The sequence below is a fragment of the Urocampus carinirostris genome, chromosome 17 (assembly GCF_059441175.1).
Source record: "Urocampus carinirostris isolate Australia breed hairy pipefish chromosome 17, RoL_Ucar_1.0, whole genome shotgun sequence".
Lineage (NCBI taxonomy): Eukaryota > Metazoa > Chordata > Actinopteri > Syngnathiformes > Syngnathidae > Urocampus > Urocampus carinirostris.
Window position 1 is genome coordinate 7,994,408 of NC_142365.1, and position 21,635 is coordinate 8,016,042.

The window sequence follows — 21,635 nt, forward strand, 5'->3', positions numbered from 1 at the left end:
AGGTGTACCCCAAAACCTTGTGTGCGCAAAACAGAAGAAAATTGATGCATTTTGGTCACTCTGAGTCATGTTTATATTCTTCCTTGTGCTTTTAGCACTCCTTTAGAGTTGTTGACACGACAGAGCGACATAAACACTGTCCCTTTAACCGGCGACTTTGTAGTTGCATGCGGCTTTGGCGCTCTTTAGTGGCACCCAGGGACTTTTTCCCAAAAAATGTGATAATGGAAAAATATATGGTTGCTGTAAGAGCGTAATTGGGACGCATTCTTAATGTTTCCCAATGAATATAGATAGCTAGTTGTTGTTTCCTTCCTCCTGTGGTCCAATATGGCTCTTTTAGCATTTTGGGTTGCTGACACCTGCTTTAACTAAATGTTCTCTGATGTACCAGTACATAAAATGAAAGTTTGTTTACAACCACTATCTGTAACTATTATCAGTTATTAAATCTTTTTTAAATCTTGTTTTTCTCTTTGGGAGGGAAATTGTGTAATATATAGCGCCTCATTGTGGTTAAATAAACTTGATTCATTAAAAAAATGATTTTGATTTAAATAACAAACAAAAAAACTTCATCTAAACGTGTGTTTTATTAAATACTTTTGGGTCGAGATATTTGTATTTACATAACATAGGCGCCACCGAGAGGGAGCTGACGTAATTTCCCCCCATCTTGCTGCTACGGGTTCCTGCAAAAACCTTGTGAAATGTAAAGAAAACCCATACAGTTTGGTCGGTTTGAGTTAGAGTAGTTTGTAAACTTTTAGCACTCCTTTGCGATTGCACCACATAACGTCAGGACCCAAACGGGGACAGGACCCACTCGCGTAACGTTTCTCACAGTTTTGTTGGAAAGAAGGGAAAGGAGTGCACACACGATCCAGTGATCGCTGGTTGCGGGGAGCAGGTCGCTCTGAACGTGGAAGTGGCCCTTTTGTGGCAAGCGATAGCGGTGTCGGGAACGGAAAAAACCTGTCAGTTGCTGGGATAGAAGAGCAAAAACGTGGTAAGGAATGGAAACAAGTGGAAAGCCAAGAGAGAAGAGTAGAAGAGGTCAAGATAAAAAACGGATCGTTATTCGGGACGGGAGAGCAGACATGATTGAGATAAAAACCGATCATAGCAGGAGGCAAACAGGAGCAAAGAACGGGATAGGCAAAAAAGGGCAGAGATTCACTGACGGACCAACAAAAGGGGACTGACAGGACCGAGTTTAAATACTGACAGGGAGCCAATCTGTCAACAAGCTGCAGCTGGCGCCACACGGGCAGGGCCAATTGGGCGCCATGGCAACCGTGACAAATACAGATACATCAATCGGTAAAGTATTACATTGTCCCTTTAACCACTTGACAATCTTATTCAAAATGAGGAGGCGAATAAAGCAAGACACAACACTTCTTTCAAGTGGATGTCTTCAAATCAGTTTTCAATCTGCCATCTCTTCTCTCCCTCTGCATCCACCCCCTAACCCCACTGTACCAGCTCAATTCGCTTCGCAATTAATACAATTCGATTTTTTTGTTTACTTGTATGTTGTAGACGGAAGGTATTTTTCTTACCTTTTCTTCCCCCAAAAAATAAGAAAAATTGTTTGCTTTAGCCACCAGGTGTCTGTAGTTTGTATTCTTAATTGTGGATTTAGAGCTCCTTTTAGGTTGCACTACACAAGACAGTGCCCCCTTTAAAATTCTGCCTCAGCACATTCTTACATTTTCAATTCTGCAGCTCGTTCCTGCGGGTTACGCGTGGGATGTTTAAGTTGGGTATTATGGAAGTAGAGGAACACATAAAGAAGAACAAGGGGAAGAAATGGGATTTCAGAAGAAGAAAGCGAGGAAAGGCCGAGGGAAAGGATGCTTTCTCCGGCCCGTCTCGGCACTTCTTTCACCCTGCTCGCTGAGCCGTGCGCTCGGCCTTGTAAACTGCGCTCCGACTTGATTACTTTGTCAGTCTTGTATGTAAGTGGCTTTTGCTTGCTGCGCCAAATGGCCCAACATGGCCGACGGAGAATAAGATGTGAGTTGAGGCGAAAGGAGGGGGGGGTCCGAAATGGAATCAGAGCAAATTCTATGTAGAGATAATGGAGCGTCCCTGTCTGTGTTGAAGGAGGACCGGTGTGTTGACGTGGGTGTGTGGAATTGTTGGGCACATTACTTTAAAGAAGTAATTCAGTATAGTTACTCACTACCTCTTCCAAAAAGTAATTAAGTTAGTAATTTAATTACTCTATAGTAAAGGTATCTAGTTACCAGGGAGAGTAGCTACGTTACGTTACTTAAAAAACAAGTTGTATGTCAAAAAAATGTGAAATTTTCCAAGCAGTATTCCAGTCAGTGGAATAGAGAAGAGCAGACAGGTAAAACCTGTAATATTATGATATGTACACAACCTAAGACAACTGGTCATGTAGACATTGGCAACTATCCATCCATCCATTATCCGAACCGCTTATCCTCAGTATGGTCACAGGGGTGCTGGAGCTTATTCCAGCTAATTTCAGGCAGTGGGCAGGGGACACCCTGGACCGGTTGCCAGCCAATTGGAAAGACAGACAATCCGCTCGCACATTCACACCTAGGGACAATTTGGACCGGCCAATTAACCTGACATGCATGTTTTTGGAATGTAGGAGGAAACCAGAGTGCCCGGAGGACAGACACGCAGGCACAGGGAGACCAGGCAAACTCCATAAAGGGAGGCTTCGGTAGCTGGACTTGAACCCTGCACCTTTGCACTGTGGGGCTGCCCACTAACCATCCAATCGACAACTAAACTTATTTTCTTCACAACAAAAGTAGATAGTGAAACCATGAGTTGTCATGATCACCGATGCGATTCACGAGTTCTGATTGGCTCTCACTATTTGAACCTGGTCCTGTCAATCCCCTGTTGTCAGTTCGTCTGTGAATTTCCGTGATACAAGGCAAGCCTTTTTTGACCCTGACTCTCACCTGTCCTGTTTTTGCTCCCATTTATCTCCGGCTACGACCCGTTTTGATCCTGACCACATCTGCTCTCCTATCCCGACTTACGACCCGTTTTTGATCCCGACCACGTCTGCTCTCCCATTCTGGCTTACGACTCGCTTCCGACCTCGACCACCTTTTTGCTCTCCTGTCCCGGCTACCGACACGTTTTTCCTTCCCCGACACCGCCATCGCTCGCCACGGAAAATCCCCTTCCTTGTTCGGATCACAAGCCAAGTACGAGAGCGAAAACCGGATCGTGGGCGCAGCCCTTCGTCGTTCCTTCAATAAAACTGGTGGTAAACGTTACACAAGTGGGTCCTGCTTCCGTCCTGGTCCTGACGTGTGTGGGTCTTTTAAAGATTACTTCTTAGATAAAATTTACTTTTTAAAACATTTAGGCTGAGAGTGTGTCATCCATTGGACATATTGAAAACTGCAGGTCCCTGTTTGTCTCATTTTTCTCTTGTGCTGCTCTCTGCATTGTATAGCATGAAATGTGGCCATTATTTTGAGACATGTGAGGTGAAGGATCGGTATCGACATAACCAAATTCCCACAAAAAAAAAATGGAGGCCAATTTTATATTTTCTAATTTCATTAATTTACTTATGTAGGCTATGTGGTAACGTGAGAAACAAAAGAGATAAAAAAGATAAATAATGAGAGAGGGGTAAAGAAAAAGTGATAAAGATAGAAATCCATAGAGAAACAGAAAGAGAGAAAAAGAGAAGAAGAGAAAAGAGAACAAGAGAACAAGAGAAGGGGAGAAAGAGAGAAAAGAGATAAAAGGAAAAAGGAAGAGATTGCAAAAGAAGGTAAAAAGACACAGAGAAAGAAAGAGACAAAGAGGAATAAAGAAAGAGAGAAAAAAGACACAGAGCGTGAAAGAGAGAGACAGAGAGTGACAGAAAAAGAGAGGAAAAGAGAGAGAGAACGAGAGAGAAAGAGAGTGAGCGAGATAAATAACTACAACTTCAGTCTATTTGTGAGAGACACCTGGCTTTGGCAACATCAAGTGGACATATTTCAACCTGCAGTTCGTTTTTCTCTTGTGCTCCCCTCAGCGTTGTCTCGCTGGCCGGATTCAATCCCTTAGCGGGCCTGATCCTGTTTGTTTTAAAGAATTTATCTATTCTGGAGTTTTAAAAATAACAATTAAACATTTATAATTTCGTTTGTTGAACACAACAAGCATAAACAAGAATGGGAGAAAGGGAGGAAGAGAGGAAAGAGAGAAAAAGAAAAAGAAAGAGAGCGTAAAAGGAGGTAAAAAGACTCAGAGAAAGAAAGAGACAAAGATGAATAAAGAAAGAGGGAAAAAAGACACAGAGAGTGAAAGAGAGAGACAGAGTGACAGAAAAGGGGAGGAAGAGAGAGAGAGAGAGAGAGAGAGAGAGAGAGAGAGAGAGAGAGAGAGAGAGAGAGAGAGAGAGAGAGAGAGAGAGAGAGAGAGAGAGAGAGAGAGAAATAAATACAACTACAGTGTATTTACGAGAGGCACCTAGCTTTGGCAACATCAAGTAGAAATATTTCAACCTGCAGCTCGTTTTTCTCTTGTGCTTCCCTCAGCGTTGTCCCCGGGGCCGGATTCAATCCCTTAACGGGTCTGAACCGGCCCGCGGGCCGCCTGTTTGTTTGAAAGAAATTTAAAAATCAGGAAATCGAAATAATCTATTCTGGAGTTTAAGAAATAACATTTAAACATGTATTATTTAGTTTGTTGAACATAACAAGCATAGATAATAAAATAATATCAGTTTGATTTATATCCCAAATATAATCCATATAAATGTCCACTTTTAATGAAAAGATTATTTCAGTTTTTTATTACATGGAAAAGATATGGATTGGTCACGTGACAACGAGTGACGCAATGACCCCTGTTTCCGGCATAAAGAAATAAATGTAAAATTAAAAAAGGCTGTTGTCATTTGAAAGAGAATGTAATTAAACAGCGCCACTCCAAGGCCAAATTAGATATTACAGAACGGAAGTCAATTAATGATCACGAGCGAATTCTTGAAAAATCTGAAGCAGCAGTTTAAAACGTTTCCCTATTTTACACAGGATTATTTTTGCTGTAGTTTAAAATAACATTTAATCCGTATAATATTAACTTTTAATGAATTTGAACCAGAATTGATGTGTGAATGTTCTTATTTAAAGCAAGGGTCTCAATTGAATTGGGGGCCACCAGAGCCAGAGTCTAAGGGAGGTTATGCCAAATTGAGTTTTACACAATAAAAGCATTGCACTCTTCACAAATATTTTTTTTTTAAAGATTTTTTACACAAATACGATTAATTTTTCAAAAAGCATTAAGAATAATATGAACATGTATCCCCAAGTAGTGAATGAATCCATAATCTGTGTCGGAGTACTTAAAGGGAAGGTGTTTGTTAGTTCTTTTTTCTCTTTTTTCCTTTCCATTTTCCTTTTCTTCTTCTTTTTTTCTTATTTTTACTTTCATTTTTCCGATTTCTTTCTATTGTTCTTCTTTTTCCTTTTTGTTTTTCTTCTTTTTCGTATTTTTTAACCATTTTTTTGTCTTTTGTCTTTTCCTTTGTCTGTTATTTTTCCTCATATTCAATGTTTTTCTTGTTTTTTCTTTCTTTCATTGCAAAAGGCTGTGCATGAAAATGTCAAGAAAAATGGTTTGTTTTGGTCACTTTGAGTCCATGAAGATTGTAATCTTCCCTGTGCTTTTTGGCACTCTTTGTTGGATGCACTTCATAATGCAGTGACATTTAGTGGTCAAATAATACACACTTTTCCTTTATTTTTCAGACTAAGTAGTGGCATCAAACTATTATCCTGGGGGGTGCAAATTGGACTGTGGACCACGAGTTTGACACCTTTGTTTCAAAGTCAAGTCAAGTGATGTTCATTTGTGACGCCCTTAATGACAAGGAGCCTCAAAAAGCATTCCACAACACCAGAACTCGAATGGATAATGCTCTCGAACCTGCGGATTTCTTCTTGGCTCTTGGGATCACTAGTAGACCAGCATGTTCAGAGCGAAAGCTCTGGACCGGAACATAGGGGGAAATTAAATCTGAAAGATATGAGGGAGCAAGTCCATGTATGATTTTGTATAATACTAAGGGAACCTTGAAATCACATCTTAGGCTAACAGGGAGCCAATGCAGGTTAGCTAAAATCGCGGTAATATGATCAAACTTTCTTGTCTTAGTTAAAAGCCTCGCTGCAGCATTTTGTACCAGCTGCAGGCTCTTGATTTTAAAACTCGGGAGACCAGAGAGTAGGGCATTACAGTCATCAAGACGGGAGGTAACAAACGCATGAATTATAATCTTTGCATTGGACTGGGATTTTATTCTTTAAAGGTTTTGTTTTTTTTCGTATAATAAAAAAAAAATCCTGCGATGCTCCTGATCTTGACAGACAGCAACACGAGCACTCGTGCTCCAAAGAAGCGAGGCAATGTGAGAAGAAAATGACAAGAGCCGGACAGGTCATTAAGAAATACACATTCTGGCTACAAGCAGAAGTCACAAAGTGCGTGTTCCTTCCGAAACGTATCACAATTGACTACAAGGGATCGTACATATTCAGTGTGCAAGGAGAGTAGACCCTGCCTGATAAGCTTTTACTTTAAAGGGACAGTATGTATTATTTAGTGCCTCCTAGTGGTAATCATAAAAACAACAAAAAAACAACATTGATTCGAAAAATAAGCACAAATACATAAACTATTTGTCACAGTTGCCGTGGCGCCCAATTGGCCCCGCCCGTGTGGCGCCACCTGCGTCTCATTGACAGATTGGCTTTCTGTCTATTTTAAACTCAGTGCTCTCATTCAATCCTTGTCGGTCCGTCAACGAAACTCTGCATCACACGACGAGGGTTCTAACTCGGTCCTGTTTTCCTGTTGGTATTTCCTGTCCGGTATTGTTCCCGTTTATTTTGTCCTGTTTAATATCGGTTTCCAGTTTCGTTTCCGTTTATTTTGTCCTGTTTAATATTAATATCATGTTTCATTATCAATCCTGTCTGTCCTGTCCTGTCCTGTCAGGTACCTGTTGTTTACTGGACATTGGTAAAAAGCCAATTGGCCCCGCCCGTGTGGCGCCAGCTACAGCTTGTTGACCGATTGGCTTCCCTTCTATTTAAGATTAGTGCTCTCACTCTTCCTTTGTCAGTCTGTCAACAAACCTCTGCCTCGCAAGATGTGGGTTTTGACTCAATCCTGTTTCCTGTTGGTATTTCCAACTAGACGGTATTGTTCCCATTCATTTTGTCCTGTTCATTATTCTCTCCAGTTGTCGTTCCCGTCTAGTTGATCCGGTTTAATTTTTATATCCTGTTTCATTATCAATCCTGTCCGTCCCGTCCTGTCCGGTATCGACCCCATCTGTCCGATATCTCCTCGGGCAATTGGAATCGATCTCGTCGGTCTCTGGCTTCCTGTCCTTCCACGCCAGACCGCTGCCTAACGTGCATGACGTCCCGTAAAATAAAAGCTTGTTCGAGAAACGTCACGCATTTGGGTCCTGATCCTGTTCCGGATCTTGACACTATTATATAGATGTGCATAATTTTTAGGTAAGAAATAAGCATTTAATTGACTTAACTTGAGGGTCACCTAGACTCAGGTGCGCGTCAATTACCCACAATAACCATAAAGAAAAACACAAAAACTCTTAATTATTTGTATACAGTTGTCAGCACTAGGAGAGAGAGGGAGTAGAGAGAACCTGGATGATACAGGTGACACATTCACATAGAAGCAAAATATAAACTGTGGCTGAAGTTAAAAACATCCCATCCAGAATAAAATTCAAGATGTATTCTCATAATTATGTATTTCCTCCTCATCAATTGACTTTATTATCATCACATTTTCATGTGTTATCTAGAAACTATTGCCTTTTTTTTTCAAAAGTTATAGATTTATACTGATTTTGAGGATTTAGATGACAGGCGGCACCCTGTGCGGGGTTTGCATGTTCTCACTGTGGTTGGTAATGAGTTACATTTACTCGGTTACATTTTCTTGAGTAAGTATTGGGACATTCTGTACTTAATACCCAACTTAATAGATCAGGGGTGTCAAACTCATTTTAACTCGGGAGCCACATGATAGAACAAACATTCTCTCGGGGGTTGGACTAGTAGACGAGAGAGAAAGAAAAAAGAGAAAGACATAAGAGAAAGAGAGAAGAGAAAAAGAAAGAGGGTGGGAAAAAAGAGAGAAAGGGAGAAAGAGAGAGAAAGAAAAAAGGGAGAAAGAGGGAGAGAACATGAGAAACAAAAGAGATACAAAAGAGAAATAATGAGAGAGGGGGGAAGAAAAGGTGATAAAGAAAGAAATCCATAGAGAAACAGAAAGAGAGAGAAAGAGAAGAAGAGAAAAGAGAAGAAGAGAACAAGAGAAGGGGAGAAAGAGAGAAAAGAGATAAAAGGAAAAAGGAAGAGATTGTAAAAGAAAGTAAAAAGACACAGAGAAAGAAAGAGACAAAGAGGAATAAAGAAAGAGAGAAAAAAGACACAGAGAGTAAAAGAGAGAGACAGAGTCACAAAAAAGGGGGGAAAGAGAGAGCGAGAGCGAGAGCGAGAGAGAGAGAGAGAGAGAGAGAGAGAGAGAGAGAGAGAGAGAGAGAGAGAGAGAGAGAGAGTGAGTGAGTGAGAGAGAGGGAGAAAGAAAGCGAGAGAGCGAGAAATACAACTACAGCGTATTTGCGAGAGGCACCTAGCTTTGGCAACATTTGTTCTCCCTGTGAGTGGTAACGAGTTACATTTACTCTGTTACATTTTCTTGAGTAAGTATTGGGACATTCTGTACTTATAAATTACTGTAATTTTTACTTTTTCTTTAGTAGAGTTGTGAAGAAGAAACTGTACTGTACTGTATTATTTTATTTATTTTATTTTTTATACTTCCAAAGCACCTTATATTCACGTGAAAATGTTAACTATGTACTGTTTTTTGACATTTCCACGCTAATTTTGTTTGTATTTGCAATGTTTAATAAAAATAATTTTAAACATTTAAATTAAAATTAAAAACAAGAGGAAGTGACGTCACCACGCGCGACGAACACATCTACTAAACCTCCACCAATCGCGAGCCTTCTTGGTCAAAATATGAACATGGCGGCGCTCCATAGTGATTTTGGCGACCTGGTGAAAATCAAAAAGCAGCTCTTGTCTATAACATGGAGGTGTAAAGAAAGAAGACTTTTACACAGCGTCAAGTGGTACATTACAATTTTAAATAGTGGTCGGTGTTATGACTATTTTTGTCTAGAAGTAACTGATAACTGTTACTGTTTGCTACGTTAGCATTTCGTTTAAAATACATGCGTAGTACTATCGATATATGAATTATTATTGTCGCAATAATGCTAAATGTTTTGTAAATAAAGGCAATTCTTGCCGAATTATTAAGTTAATCAAAAATAAGTGTCATGTATGTGTTTTGACAAAACCACAATAGGGAAGGTGGGCAAATTCATTCGTGTTTTCATTCGAAATAACATAAATGACACACCACCTCAATTCATATTATGCACTCAACGTTTATTTCTGCATTTAGGTCTTCCGAGTTGGCTTTTGCATTGGATCCCCTTCCCAAAGATGCATTACCATCGCCAGAACCCTTACTAGAGGTTGGTACGCTTTCTTAATACTTTTCAATCGATGCATCTGATAAAACTCCACTGACATAATTTACCCGTCAACCTCAACCAATTGCTTCCCTATTATGATTGGAAAACTCCATATAAAGCGATAATAAACCTTTAAAAACAAAAGGTGCCGTCCGGTTATTACTTCCTCAGAAGGCTGGCCTCCTCCAACATCTGCAAAAAGCTCCTGAAAATATTCTATGAGACAGTTGTGGCAAGCACCCTCATCTATGTGGCAGCGTGTTAGGGGGGGAAGCGTCATGAAGAAGGATGCCTCTCGTCTCAATAAACTGTCGGGGAAAGCGAGCTCTGTTGTGTGCACAGAGCTCGACAGCCTGACAACAGTAGCTGAGAGACGGGCACTGAAAAAGCAGCGGTCAATCATGGACAATTCGTCACATCCACTTCACAGCATTATTTCCAAACAGAAGAGCAGCTTCAGCGACAGACTGCTGTCACTGTCTTGTACCACGGACAGACTGAAGAGATCTTTTCTTCCTCATGCCATGAGGCTCCTTAACTCCACCCGGCAGAGTAAAGGCCCACATTAAACCACACCCCCTACATTGCATATTACTGTACTTTTATTGCAGTGTGTATTTTATGTAGCACTATTTAAATACTCTATACAACACCCTACAGTGGGTATTAGCACGTCACATTGGGTATTTGTATATTGTATTCCTTTTGCTTTATTATTGTATTGTTCTCAGCGAAGGGATGCTGCTGGAAATGTGAATTCCCCTGCGGGGATGAATAAAGTATCTATCTATTCTCGGCAATGACTATATAGAATAAAAAATACACAGTATATGATTTGTGGGTACGACAGTTGAGTGGTTAGCACGTCCAGTTCAGATGTCATGGGTTCAAATCCAGCTACCAGCCTTACTGTGCAGGGTTTGCATGTTCTCCCAGTGCGTGGGTTTCCTCTGGGCACTCCGGTTTCATTCCATATTCCAAAAACATGCATGTCAGGTTATAGGCTGGTCCAAATTGTCCCTTGGTGTGAATGTGCGAGTGGATAGTCTATCTGTGTGTGCCCTGCGACTGGATGGCAACCAGTTCAGGGTGTCCACTGCCCGAAGATGGCTGGGATGGGCTCCAGCACACTCATGACCCTACTGAGGGTAAGCAGTGCAGATAATCTATGGAAGGATATTATTTGTGTTAACAACTTCTTTTGAGTTACCAAGTAAACTAAATAAACATATGCGAGCATTTTTCTTGGTCTTTTCCCCACTTCAAGTAAATTTAGCATTGCTTATTATACATAGCAGTGCCGGATTTCGCAGAATTAATAGTATTAGCAATCTATGATGACGTTGCTGCTAGTGACCGAGACAATCTGGATTGGAGTCGACATGGGCAAGATGAGAAAAAATGCATAAAATACATGGAAAGTGTACAAGTTAACGGGTATGTGATTAACGAATAAATGTGAAAATACTTGATCATTTGCTTTGAAAAAAATACTTTAGGTGTGTTTTATTGCATAAAAATTAATACCTCAATAAATAAAATTGTTTTTTTTAAAGCAAGTACAGAAAAACGCATCCAGCTATTTAGATATTGACCGTAAACACAATGAAAAATAAATTTTATATGGGCACAAGATAAAAAAAGACCCTAAAATAACAACATATTTTCATCAGTAGCACATTTTCTTTCAAATGTAAGCATTTTTTTAAATAACTGAATGATTTTAAAGTATTAAGCTGCCTTTTAGTTTTTTATGAAAATGTTTAATTGAATTTGGGAACATCTCTGTTAGAATTAATATCTTAGAAAGAAACTCAACTTTCGTTCAACTTCTGCATAGACACCCAGGTGCTATTTTTATAATTGGGTATTTCTTTAATCCAGGTGAGTGAAATCACATTGCTTTAAAGAGCGCGCATTGGGATGGATTGTTTCAACAATCTCTGTTTGATAAATGGTAGTCAGCAAATACAGGGACTCATGCTTAGATTTGATGACATCCAGTGATCTTGTTTAAAACTGCAGATCTTTCTTTGAGGTGATTTTTCTCTCGTGCTTCTCTCACCTTTGTCCGTTTTGCCCAACCCTGCTCTATAAGATTTTCCCGTCTGCAGCCATGTTCTCGGCATTCCACACCATAAAATGTTCCTCCCTGTTGCCCTTCCACAGGAGGAAATACAAGACCACGATGCACTTAGGCTGGCTAAATGCTATCTGGACTTAAAAGAGTACGACCGTACCGCTTACTTTTTAAAGGGCTGCACCAGTCAGAAGGCTTATTTCCTCTACATGTATTCACGATATCTGGTAACACTTCCGTCAACACTCACTCGGGCGACATTTTCTCACTTGCAAAGTCAAAGCATGTTTTTTCTTCTCCCTTTTTTTCTTTTTTGCAGTCCGGGGAGAAAAAAAAAGATGACGAGATTGTCGACAACCTGGGTGAGTTCTATAGAGAACAAAAATGTGTTTTGTTGTTTTTAATCCTAAAAACGTTCTACTGGTGGTGTTAGGTCCTTTGGAGAAAGGTCAGGTGCGCAACGAAGCTTTGGGGGAACTGAGAGTGGAGCTCAGTCAAAAGCGTGACGCAGGAGAGCTGGATGGTTTTGCCTTATACCTGTAAGAACATTTCTAGTATCTCAATAGTGCTGGTGATTATGGAGAATTGCTTTAAAGGTATTTCCAAATTTTTAAACATGTAAAATGTGAGGAATACGTTTTTTGCATAAAATCTAGATACTGTATATTTTATCTGTATATTTCAGTTATTTTCGAAGATAGAATAGAATTGAATAGAATAGAATTTACCTTTATTGTCATTGTTACTACATGGGATATATTGTGACAACGAAATTGGACGTGGTACTCCAGTTCTACATTTTACAGTGAGGATAAGGAAAACAAAGAGATAAACGTACAAAGAAGATGTTTTAACTGTCTTTGTTGTATAGGCTTTGTTTCCTCCGGAGGGGGGGGGGTGTATGAGGGGGTGAGGGACAGACAGAGATGGGCGGATCCAACTAGATGTTTGATCTTACTGTACACACGGTCCAGTGTTTTTTCCCTAATTGCCCTGTCTACGTGTTGAATGGATTTGAGAAGTACAGTCCTTAAACATGCCTGATTAAATGTCGCCGAAGATAATGCATTATAAGGACCACCTTTCTTGTCTTTGACATCCTGAGCTGTGACCCTGTCGGAGTAACACCAGCACTCTAGAAAGCCAGTAGCCATATTGTTTTACGTGTTGATTGGTCAAAGAGGTTAGTCAAGTCAAGTCACATTTATTTATAAAGCCCTTAATCACAAAAAATGCCTTTAAGGACTGCACAGGATTACAATTACACCATCGCCTGATCTTCAACCAACATGCGGGCAAGGAAAAACTCAAAACCTCAGCGTGAGGAAAAAAGAAACCTTGAGAAGGGGCCTCACAAGTGGTAATCCCCTTCCAGGATGACCAGGGTGGAATAGATTTAGCATTGAGTTACAGTACACAAACATAGTAAACATCAATAAAATAAAACACTGGGTAACATGTTGAAATTTGTCCAGAAAGTGCATGACAGCAACGACGCCCCAAGCCTGTAAACTAGTCCAGAGAGTCCATAACAGCAACGACAGCTACTAACTAAGGTTGAAAATCTCCCTCCCAGGTAGCTAGCTACACACCTTAATACATAAATTTACTCTTGCATGTATCTTTCTGATCATACAACAGTCCAAAAAGCAATAATAATCAAATGATCACCTTCCCTGTGTGTGAGTGTTTGCTGACACTGCACCTTGTGATAGCAAAAAAAGAGATTATATTTTTCTCAACAGTATCAAAAAATGTAACTTGTATCATCAATTTTGCGTGTTGCAACCAAATCATTATTAAACATGTCCAAAACCTAAAATCAAATCAAGTTACATTTTGCTGAGTTCCTGGCAACACTAGTTTTTCTAATGTGATTGTAATATTAGAAGTCACGTGGCCCACATGAATCAGTTGTTTTCACAACAATTATTACATAAGTATTCTGTTTTTGAAAATTATATTTTGTTTTCATACTAAACTTTGTGTGGATTTATTTAGTAGGTTGCACCACACAGAACTGTATTTAATCACACTTTTTAGCGGAAGTAGAAGAAGAATTTATGTAGTAGAATATACCTTTATTATCATAGTTACAAAATGGGTTGAACATAATGTGACAACGAAATTGGACGTGGCACTCTAGTTACACATTTGACTGTAAAGATAAAAGATTAAAAAAGATGAATAATTTGGATATATATGAACACAGTACAATGTTGACAAACATTTTTTACATTTTTATTTCAAATTATTGTCTATTTTTTCTATTTTGCTTTATTTTTTGCCGTTTTTATATGATTTTGTGACTAATGTTACATGGATGAAAGAGCAACAACAATCTAAAGAGCCGTTTGGGAGACTGAAAGAATAAGAGACGCTTCACTATAAAGAAACTGAACCTTGCATGGCGAATATAATGCAGGCACATAGGTAAGAAAGGTCCCGTAGCTACTTAGTGTAACTGTGCAGGGGATAACTAAAGTAAACCACACTAGTCTATCAATAACTTTTTGCCTTGGTGATTAAAAAAATGATACAATCATGTTGTTGTTTTTAAAAAGTAATCTCATATCACGCCAACAGGGAATGTTGAAACTTGATTCCTGCACCATCACTAAAAACGAGTTTTGTGCTCAAGTGACTCGCAAATACACTAAAAACTGAAGAATGCAGTTCAATAGGCAATAGGTAATGCTTCTAGACAGGGTTTATGTTAAATATTCAGTGCAACATAATTTATTTTTCAGCAGTAAATATAGTCACCCTGTCAGTCTTTACTACTCTATGTGCAGTTTCTGACAACTGCGCTTTATTACAAAAAAAAACATTGCAAAATTACCTCTAAAAAAGGAATCGAAACTACTAATTCGATCAAACTAGGGTTGCAAAATTCCCGGAATTTTCAATTTAGGGAAATTTTCCTGGAAATTTTCCGGAATTTTGGGAAATATTGGGAATATTCAGGACGTATTGCTTTGTCTTTTGTTTTATTAATAACAATTGCAAATAAAGTCTTGATTTATAATACACATAAGTCTAAAAGCTGCAATGCTGACAGTATAAGAATTGGCAGAATGAACAAAAAAACACAGAAAAAATTACTTTTTGTGAAATATAATGTTTATTTGAAAATTCCCAACAAATAAATAGGTCTAACCGTCTAACTTTGCTAAAATTGCCTCAAATCTACCATAATCATCGCTTATATAACTTGCTGAACAAACAATAAATTATGAAATCATTAAACACTACCCCAGAATAAAAATGTCTAAAACACAATCTTAATCTGTGTTCAGGAAACAATCACCCAGTCTCTCTTGTCAAGTTTGCACTTGTTCTTGTCACCTGCATCAAGCAGGGTTCGAATCGATACAGCTGTATATGTAATATTAAACTCGGGGTCAGAAAACTTTGTTCTCTACATTCCTGTCGGTTTCGGTGCCCGCCTCACATGTTGTGTTATTGGAATTGAGTTACTTCAATGACATCACAGCTCTCTAGGAAACAAGCCAGATGGGTCAAATTCGAGACAAAATTTCCTGGGTCCCCTGGCGCATGGAATATTTGCCTAATTGTGGGAAGGAACACCACACTTTCTTTGCCTAATTAAAAAAATATATATTTGGGAATACCTTTAATTCGATTAGACCTCGGTAGGTTCATATGTGTGTATTTTCAACGGCAGGTACGGAGTGGTGCTTCGAAAACTGGACCTGCTAAAGGAGGCGGTGGAAGTTTTTGTGGAGGCCATCCACGCACTTCCTATTCACTGGGGGGCGTGGCTGGAGCTCAGTAACCTGGTCACCAATATCGAAATGGTATGTAGCTGAATTGCGATTGCCCTCTTGCGAACCCACTGCACATAACTTGAAAGTCTATCATATGGTCCACCCCTAGTTGAAGTCTCTGTCCTTGGCCGACTGCTGGATGAAGGACTTCTTCATGGCCCACATGTACACAGAACTGCAGATGATCAAGGAGGCGCTGCAGAAGTACCAGAACCTGATGGACGCCGGCTTTGCTAAGAGCACGTACATCGTTTCGCAGATGGCGGTTGCTCACCACAACCTTCGAGGTTTTTCCATTTCGAATCCTTTTGCTTTTCTACTCTAAGCCTTAGATCAGGGGTCACTAGATTTGCTGAAGCTAATAGTTACTGATTTTGTGACCTATTAGCATAATCGTCAACCTGTTTGATATGCGTAACTAAAGATTTTATTGCTTAGTTACCCAGAGAGTTCAGGAGTAAAGTTAAAATGGACTCAGTCAAATCCTAAAATCCTGCCTTGTGTTAGGATACAGATTAAATTACATAAAGGGTGTCCCAAAATTTTTACACACATTTTAGCAGCTGATAACTCAATTAGTTATGCTTTTATAGACCTAACCCATTGAACGGAGAGTGAAGGCTACCCAACTTCAGAAGGGATATTTCTGAAAGACTACTGGAAGTATAGAAATGCAGTAGAAGTCAAATATTTTAGGGAGTTGAACAAGGAGTTACCATGACTTGAATTAGAGATCATTTGGAAGCTCATGGAACTGTTCAGGACCAAAAACATCAAAAAGCCCTCCCAAAGAATAAATTTTACTGGAAGTGTTTGAAAGATTTTTCGATTTATGTGGTCTTCTGCACTGCTTTTCAAGGACATCCTGTACGGTTCTATCCGCTTCAAACTTGTTTTCTAACTCAAGTGATGGCTGTGTTGGTGGTTGTTGGTTAAACCCCCCCCCCCTAAATTGTATTTCTGCTTCTACTGCATTGCCGTGTATCAGGAGCATTTTTTAGAAGACCTTTCCTTTCTTTAAAGTCTGACTGCCATCACTCTGTATAACAAGGAAACCAGAATTGAGTCACCAGCTGCTAAAATGTATATGTATACTTTTTGGGGACACCCTTATATGTAAATTACAAGCTCGTTTTAAAAGAATTTACTATGTATTTAAAGACACTGATAACGTCAATAATTTCTCATACTATTTAGACACTTCGTAAAAGATCTCAATCTCCATCATAGGGGGGCTGTTTTCAGGTCTTAAATATGCTGTCATTGCAGATAACGACCAGGCGATGGTGCTGTTTAACAATTTGAGAGAACAAGATCCCTATCGGATTGACAACATGGACACCTTCTCTAACTTGCTCTACGTCAAAGTAAATTGGTAGAATAGAAAAATGACAATGTTTTGCTAACAACGATCTCACCGTTTAATTGCGTAATTCCACAGAATATGAAGCCAGAGTTGAGTTACTTGGCCCACATTTTGGTGGATATTGACAAGTACAGAGTGGAGACATGCTGCGTTATTGGTTTGTATTCATCACTGGATCACTGGAAACTTCCCAATTGCTTGGATGGAGGTCTTTCAATGTTTTCCCCCCTAGGTAACTACTACAGTTTGCGCTCCCAGCACGAAAAGGCAGCATTATATTTCCAACGAGCCCTCAAGCTTAACCCCCGCTACCTAAGCGCATGGACCCTCATGGGACACGAGTACATGGAGATGAAAAACACGTCGGCCGCCATTCAAGCTTACAGGTTAGTTTCCGACTCTGCCTCGACGATTGCCGTATTGCCCGCGTTGGACAGCTCTTCTCTCTCAGACACGCCCTCGAAGTCAACAAACGGGACTACCGAGCTTGGTACGGCCTGGGTCAAACGTACGAAATCCTCAAGATGCCGTTCTATTGTCTCTACTACTACCAAAAGGCTCACCAGCTCAGGTTTGTGCTTCACTGCAATGTGTTGTTGAAACAGGGCAAAATAACATTAAGTATGACCGGTTGTTCTACCTGTTCAGACCCAATGACTCACGCATGCTGGTTGCACTGGGTGAAAACTATGAGAAACTGTCCCAGACAGTTGAAGCCAAGAAGGTATACTATTTTCTTCTCTGCATTTCTAAACTCACATGTTATTACTATGTTGTTACTATGTTACTACGAGAGGTGAAGGACGGACCCCAAAGCAAACCTGGAATTTCATATTTTATTTGTGAGGACTCGGGAGAAGTGATTTATGATAACAAATGAAAGCCTGTCTTTATCAAATCCAAATTGAACAAGATTAGACATTCACATCTTTTATATTTGTGGGTCTGCTGAGGTTATGATAACCATTCATTTTCCATTATTGAGTGACGTCCTTTTGACAGGTTGAAATTGACAATAAATTACAGCATCATTATGTCCCTAAAAAGCTAGCGCAGCATTTAAGGAGATGGACGGACAGAGAGACAAAGAATAACAATGACGGCTTCTCAAAAAAAATAATTGCAAAGACCTGCATGTGGCTCCCGAGCTAGTTTACCAAGTCGACAGTTCCAACTCTGTTGCCGATAGAAAGCATATTCCTCTGTTTAGCTAATCAGAAGATGAACTCAACACATGATGAAAATTTGTTAAGTAGCGAAACTGTGACACAGCAAGAGATTACTGTATTCATATTTTGTTTAACTATTTGTTTATTTTTTTGCACAGTTTTGTTGGTAATACATTTAAGTAACAGGTTTGGATTTAGCGCATATTTTCCCTAACGTAGCAGTTAGTCTCATTACCCATCATCTTAATGGTTAGCATCACTTTAGCCGTTATTGTGAAATAATTCAGTAGCAATGCCACGTACCTTAAAGGGATAGTGTGAATTATTTAGCACCTGGTTTAAATCATAAGAAGGAATATACAAACTTGCAAATAAACGTGCATTTTTAAATAAAAGTACTTGTAGGTCAATAATTTGTATTAATATGACATAACATGAGTCTCATCCTGGGGGACTTGACATAAATGTCCGCCATCTAGCTGCGATGGGTATCCCCTAAAAAATAGAAAAACTCACAAAAGGTTTGGCCAAAAAATAAGAATGGCGCGATTTGGTCAATTTGAGTTTCAGAAGTTCTACCTTGTGCTTATTAGCACTCATTTTCTGTTGCAGTAAACGATGCAGTGACACCTAAAGTGCATATACTACACGTTGTCCTTTTAGTTACTAATGGTAATTCTGTCATCAGGGTCAGGCTGCTAATGTCTTTGCAATAAGGTTTATTCATCGCTGAATTCCAGCACTTTCAAAGCCCGTTTTCTAATTTCTCCAGTGCCTGGCATCTTGGTCTCGCAATACAAACGAATGCCAGCTGCCGTTAGGTACGAGGGATGAAAAAACGCAATGGCAAAGCGAAGGCAACAGAGCAGACATGTTGGCGTCATTTTTAGCATATTTGATTTATTTTTGTTTGAGGGGTAGGCAATTGAGTCGGACTGCCGGGAAACATTGCTACAAATTTAAGCAATTATAGGCACTTTTCAAACCTTAAAAACACAAGCATTAAAAGGATTCCAGCCACGTTAATGAACCCTCTGCAATAAGGCCAGTCTATAAGCACCACCTTGTAAATCTTGCCTATCTATCCTAATGCCCTTTATTTTATTACATGTTAATCCTGGAACTGTTTTATTGCATACCAATAAAAACAATTTTTCTTTCAGTGTTACTGGAGAGCGTACTCGGTTGGAGATGTGGAGAATATCGCGTTACTCAAACTGGCAAAGTAGGTAGCAAGTGAAACGATGCTTTATTTGTCTGTCCTGGCGAGCTTAGAAGAAAATGTGTGATCTTAAAGCCTCCACGGACAGCTGAGTGACTGCGATGAGGCGGCCCGCTGTTACATGCTTTACGCCCAAGATATCTTCTCCTGTGGGGTAAGAATTTGGGATGAATGGACAGAGAATATTTAAAAGGGTGAGAAATCGTTTTTTCGTTCACACAGGAACAGTTGGAACACACCGAGGTCAGCACGGCCCTGAAATTTCTCGGTCAGTATTATTTCAAGAGCAAACTCTACGACGAAGCGTCCCTCTGCGCCCAGCGCTGCCTCGACTACGACGATGTGAGTGTCACTCCACCATCTTTTGTTTTTAAATGCATTTAGATTTTAGTTTCAATCAGGGACAGAACGTGTCGTGTTCTTCCCCATAACTATGTTGCAAAATATTCCATACGCTGGTAATTGCGGAGATCACACACTGAACAATAACACAAAATCTCGAAATACTGACTCTTCAATGTTATAAATGATAAAATGCAAAAAAATATTACAATTCTATTTTATCCAATTTAGAAACAGATTCTCTGAAAAACATAAAAAACTAGACAATTCCCGTGGCAATTGTGATAGTTATTCTGGAAGATGATGGTAGAGAACCGGTACCGTTGAGTTGTTTGCATTATGAGTTAGCATGAAGGGTTTTAAGCCAGTGAGATGTATCTGTAATTTTTAACCGGTATTGGCAAATTCATTTGAGATGGGCCCATTATTGTTAGAAATAAGGAGTTGCATTGTGGAAAGTCTAAGAGTCACATTCATGGTAATAACATAGTAATAACACTGTTATTACACTAATATATTTTAAATGGGCCCGTTTAAAATGAATGGCCCATCCAGAATGCATGTGGCCCATTTATTTCGATGACTCACCGTGATACCCAGGGAAGTTTCCAGGGGGGTGGCCCAAGTGTGTCAATGTCCCACATGAAATTTAACCATGGGTTTATGGTGGATGCTAACGAGTAGATGAATTGTTAGCACACGGATGCTAGCATGACTCGTTAGCATAAATCAGTTACCATGTTGATGTTGGTTTGTTAGCAAACAGCACTAGTGGCAGTGGGTTGTGCTGTCAAAATTATCACAACTAAGTCAAACAAAAGCCAAAGATCAGCAGTCAGTCATTTTGCTTCGGAGCAATCAATATCATTAAATTGAGTCCATAACTATTTGGTCACATTTTGCCTCTTAGAGAGTTTGGAGATACCTTAATCCTTTCCTGAACCACTCTGTATCTTTTTGTAGGCACGAGAAGAAGGGAACGCTCTATTAAGGCAAATTTTTCAAGTCCGGGATCGGACAGAGGCGCCGTCGTTCGATCCCTTCGCGCTGCTCTCGAACAACGAGGAAACGCCCGTCAAGCAAGTGGCAACGCTCAGCTCGCTCTCCTTTACGTCCTGACCCTCTTGCAAGGTTCATTTCATGTAAAATATCACTTGTTCATAAATTGTGCACCTTTTGCTAAACTGAGTGTGGGATCATTCGCTCGAGGTCATAACAGCTTAAAACGCAACCGAAGCGATCAATACTGGCGTGTCTACCATCTCGTGATTCCCCTCAAATCAGCAAGGTTTGTTGTGGAAGGCGAGGGATACCAAGCAAATAGCGGTGAGCCGTATCCTACAGCCAAATGGCTAGAGAAGGAAACAATGGAAAGAGTGGCAGATACCAGAATCAGGGGACTTTGTGACCATCACATCAGGCCTCGGCTCAGGAAGGTAAGTGGCTGTTCAGTGCTCAAAGCAGTATCGGGACAAGCTAGCTTCGTAATATCCTTGTTTGGGCTTCTGTAGCAGTGAGATGGTGATACATCCAAGTTTAATTATTCTATCTTTGAATAAGTTCGTTGTTACTGCATTAAAATGGTGTGCAGTGAGGTGTGTGTCTGGTAAGGCATAGTCAACCAACTTGAAATATAGGTCATTCGTAAACTAGAGAACAGAAGTGTTTTAAGCCCAAATTAAAAAAGTAACACTGAGGTTACAGATCAAATCTCAGTGAGCAGAACATTCTACAGCACTGGGGCTCAGATGAATGCTGCGGAACCTGTGGATTTCTTCTTGGCTCTTGGGATCACTAATAGACCGGCAAAGATAATTTTGCCCTTTGCTGAGTAACATTTTTACTTGTTCTATATTTTAGATAAGTCAAAAGTATTGGTCAATTTATTTGGGTTTATTTGTTATTGTTCCTGCTTGGCCTTTATATTCCACTTTAGCTACATCCAATTAAAAATACATATATGCTTATTATACAAGTATAAGTAAACACCTAAAATATAACTCAGCCAACACCTTAAAAAGAAGTTGTGAATATTGCTGCAGAAAGGATTTAATTAAT

General features: G+C 39.7%; 1 protein-coding gene across 1 annotated transcript; it reads left to right on the plus strand.

Annotated features, from left to right (window-relative positions):
- Positions 1 to 9,056: 9,056 nt before the first annotated feature.
- Positions 9,057 to 20,761, plus strand: LOC148349080 (cell division cycle protein 23 homolog). The gene is made up of 16 exons (XM_088321051.1): positions 9,057 to 9,196; positions 9,535 to 9,607; positions 11,777 to 11,914; positions 12,007 to 12,049; positions 12,121 to 12,226; positions 15,376 to 15,508; positions 15,588 to 15,765; positions 16,748 to 16,845; positions 16,920 to 17,001; positions 17,077 to 17,230; positions 17,296 to 17,415; positions 17,493 to 17,568; positions 19,177 to 19,238; positions 19,311 to 19,389; positions 19,458 to 19,577; positions 20,541 to 20,761. Exons 1-16 carry the CDS (start codon positions 9,084 to 9,086, stop codon positions 20,694 to 20,696), a joined length of 1,731 nt encoding a protein of 576 aa, XP_088177177.1. The 5' UTR covers positions 9,057 to 9,083; the 3' UTR covers positions 20,697 to 20,761.
- The last annotated feature ends 874 nt before the right edge of the window (positions 20,762 to 21,635 follow it).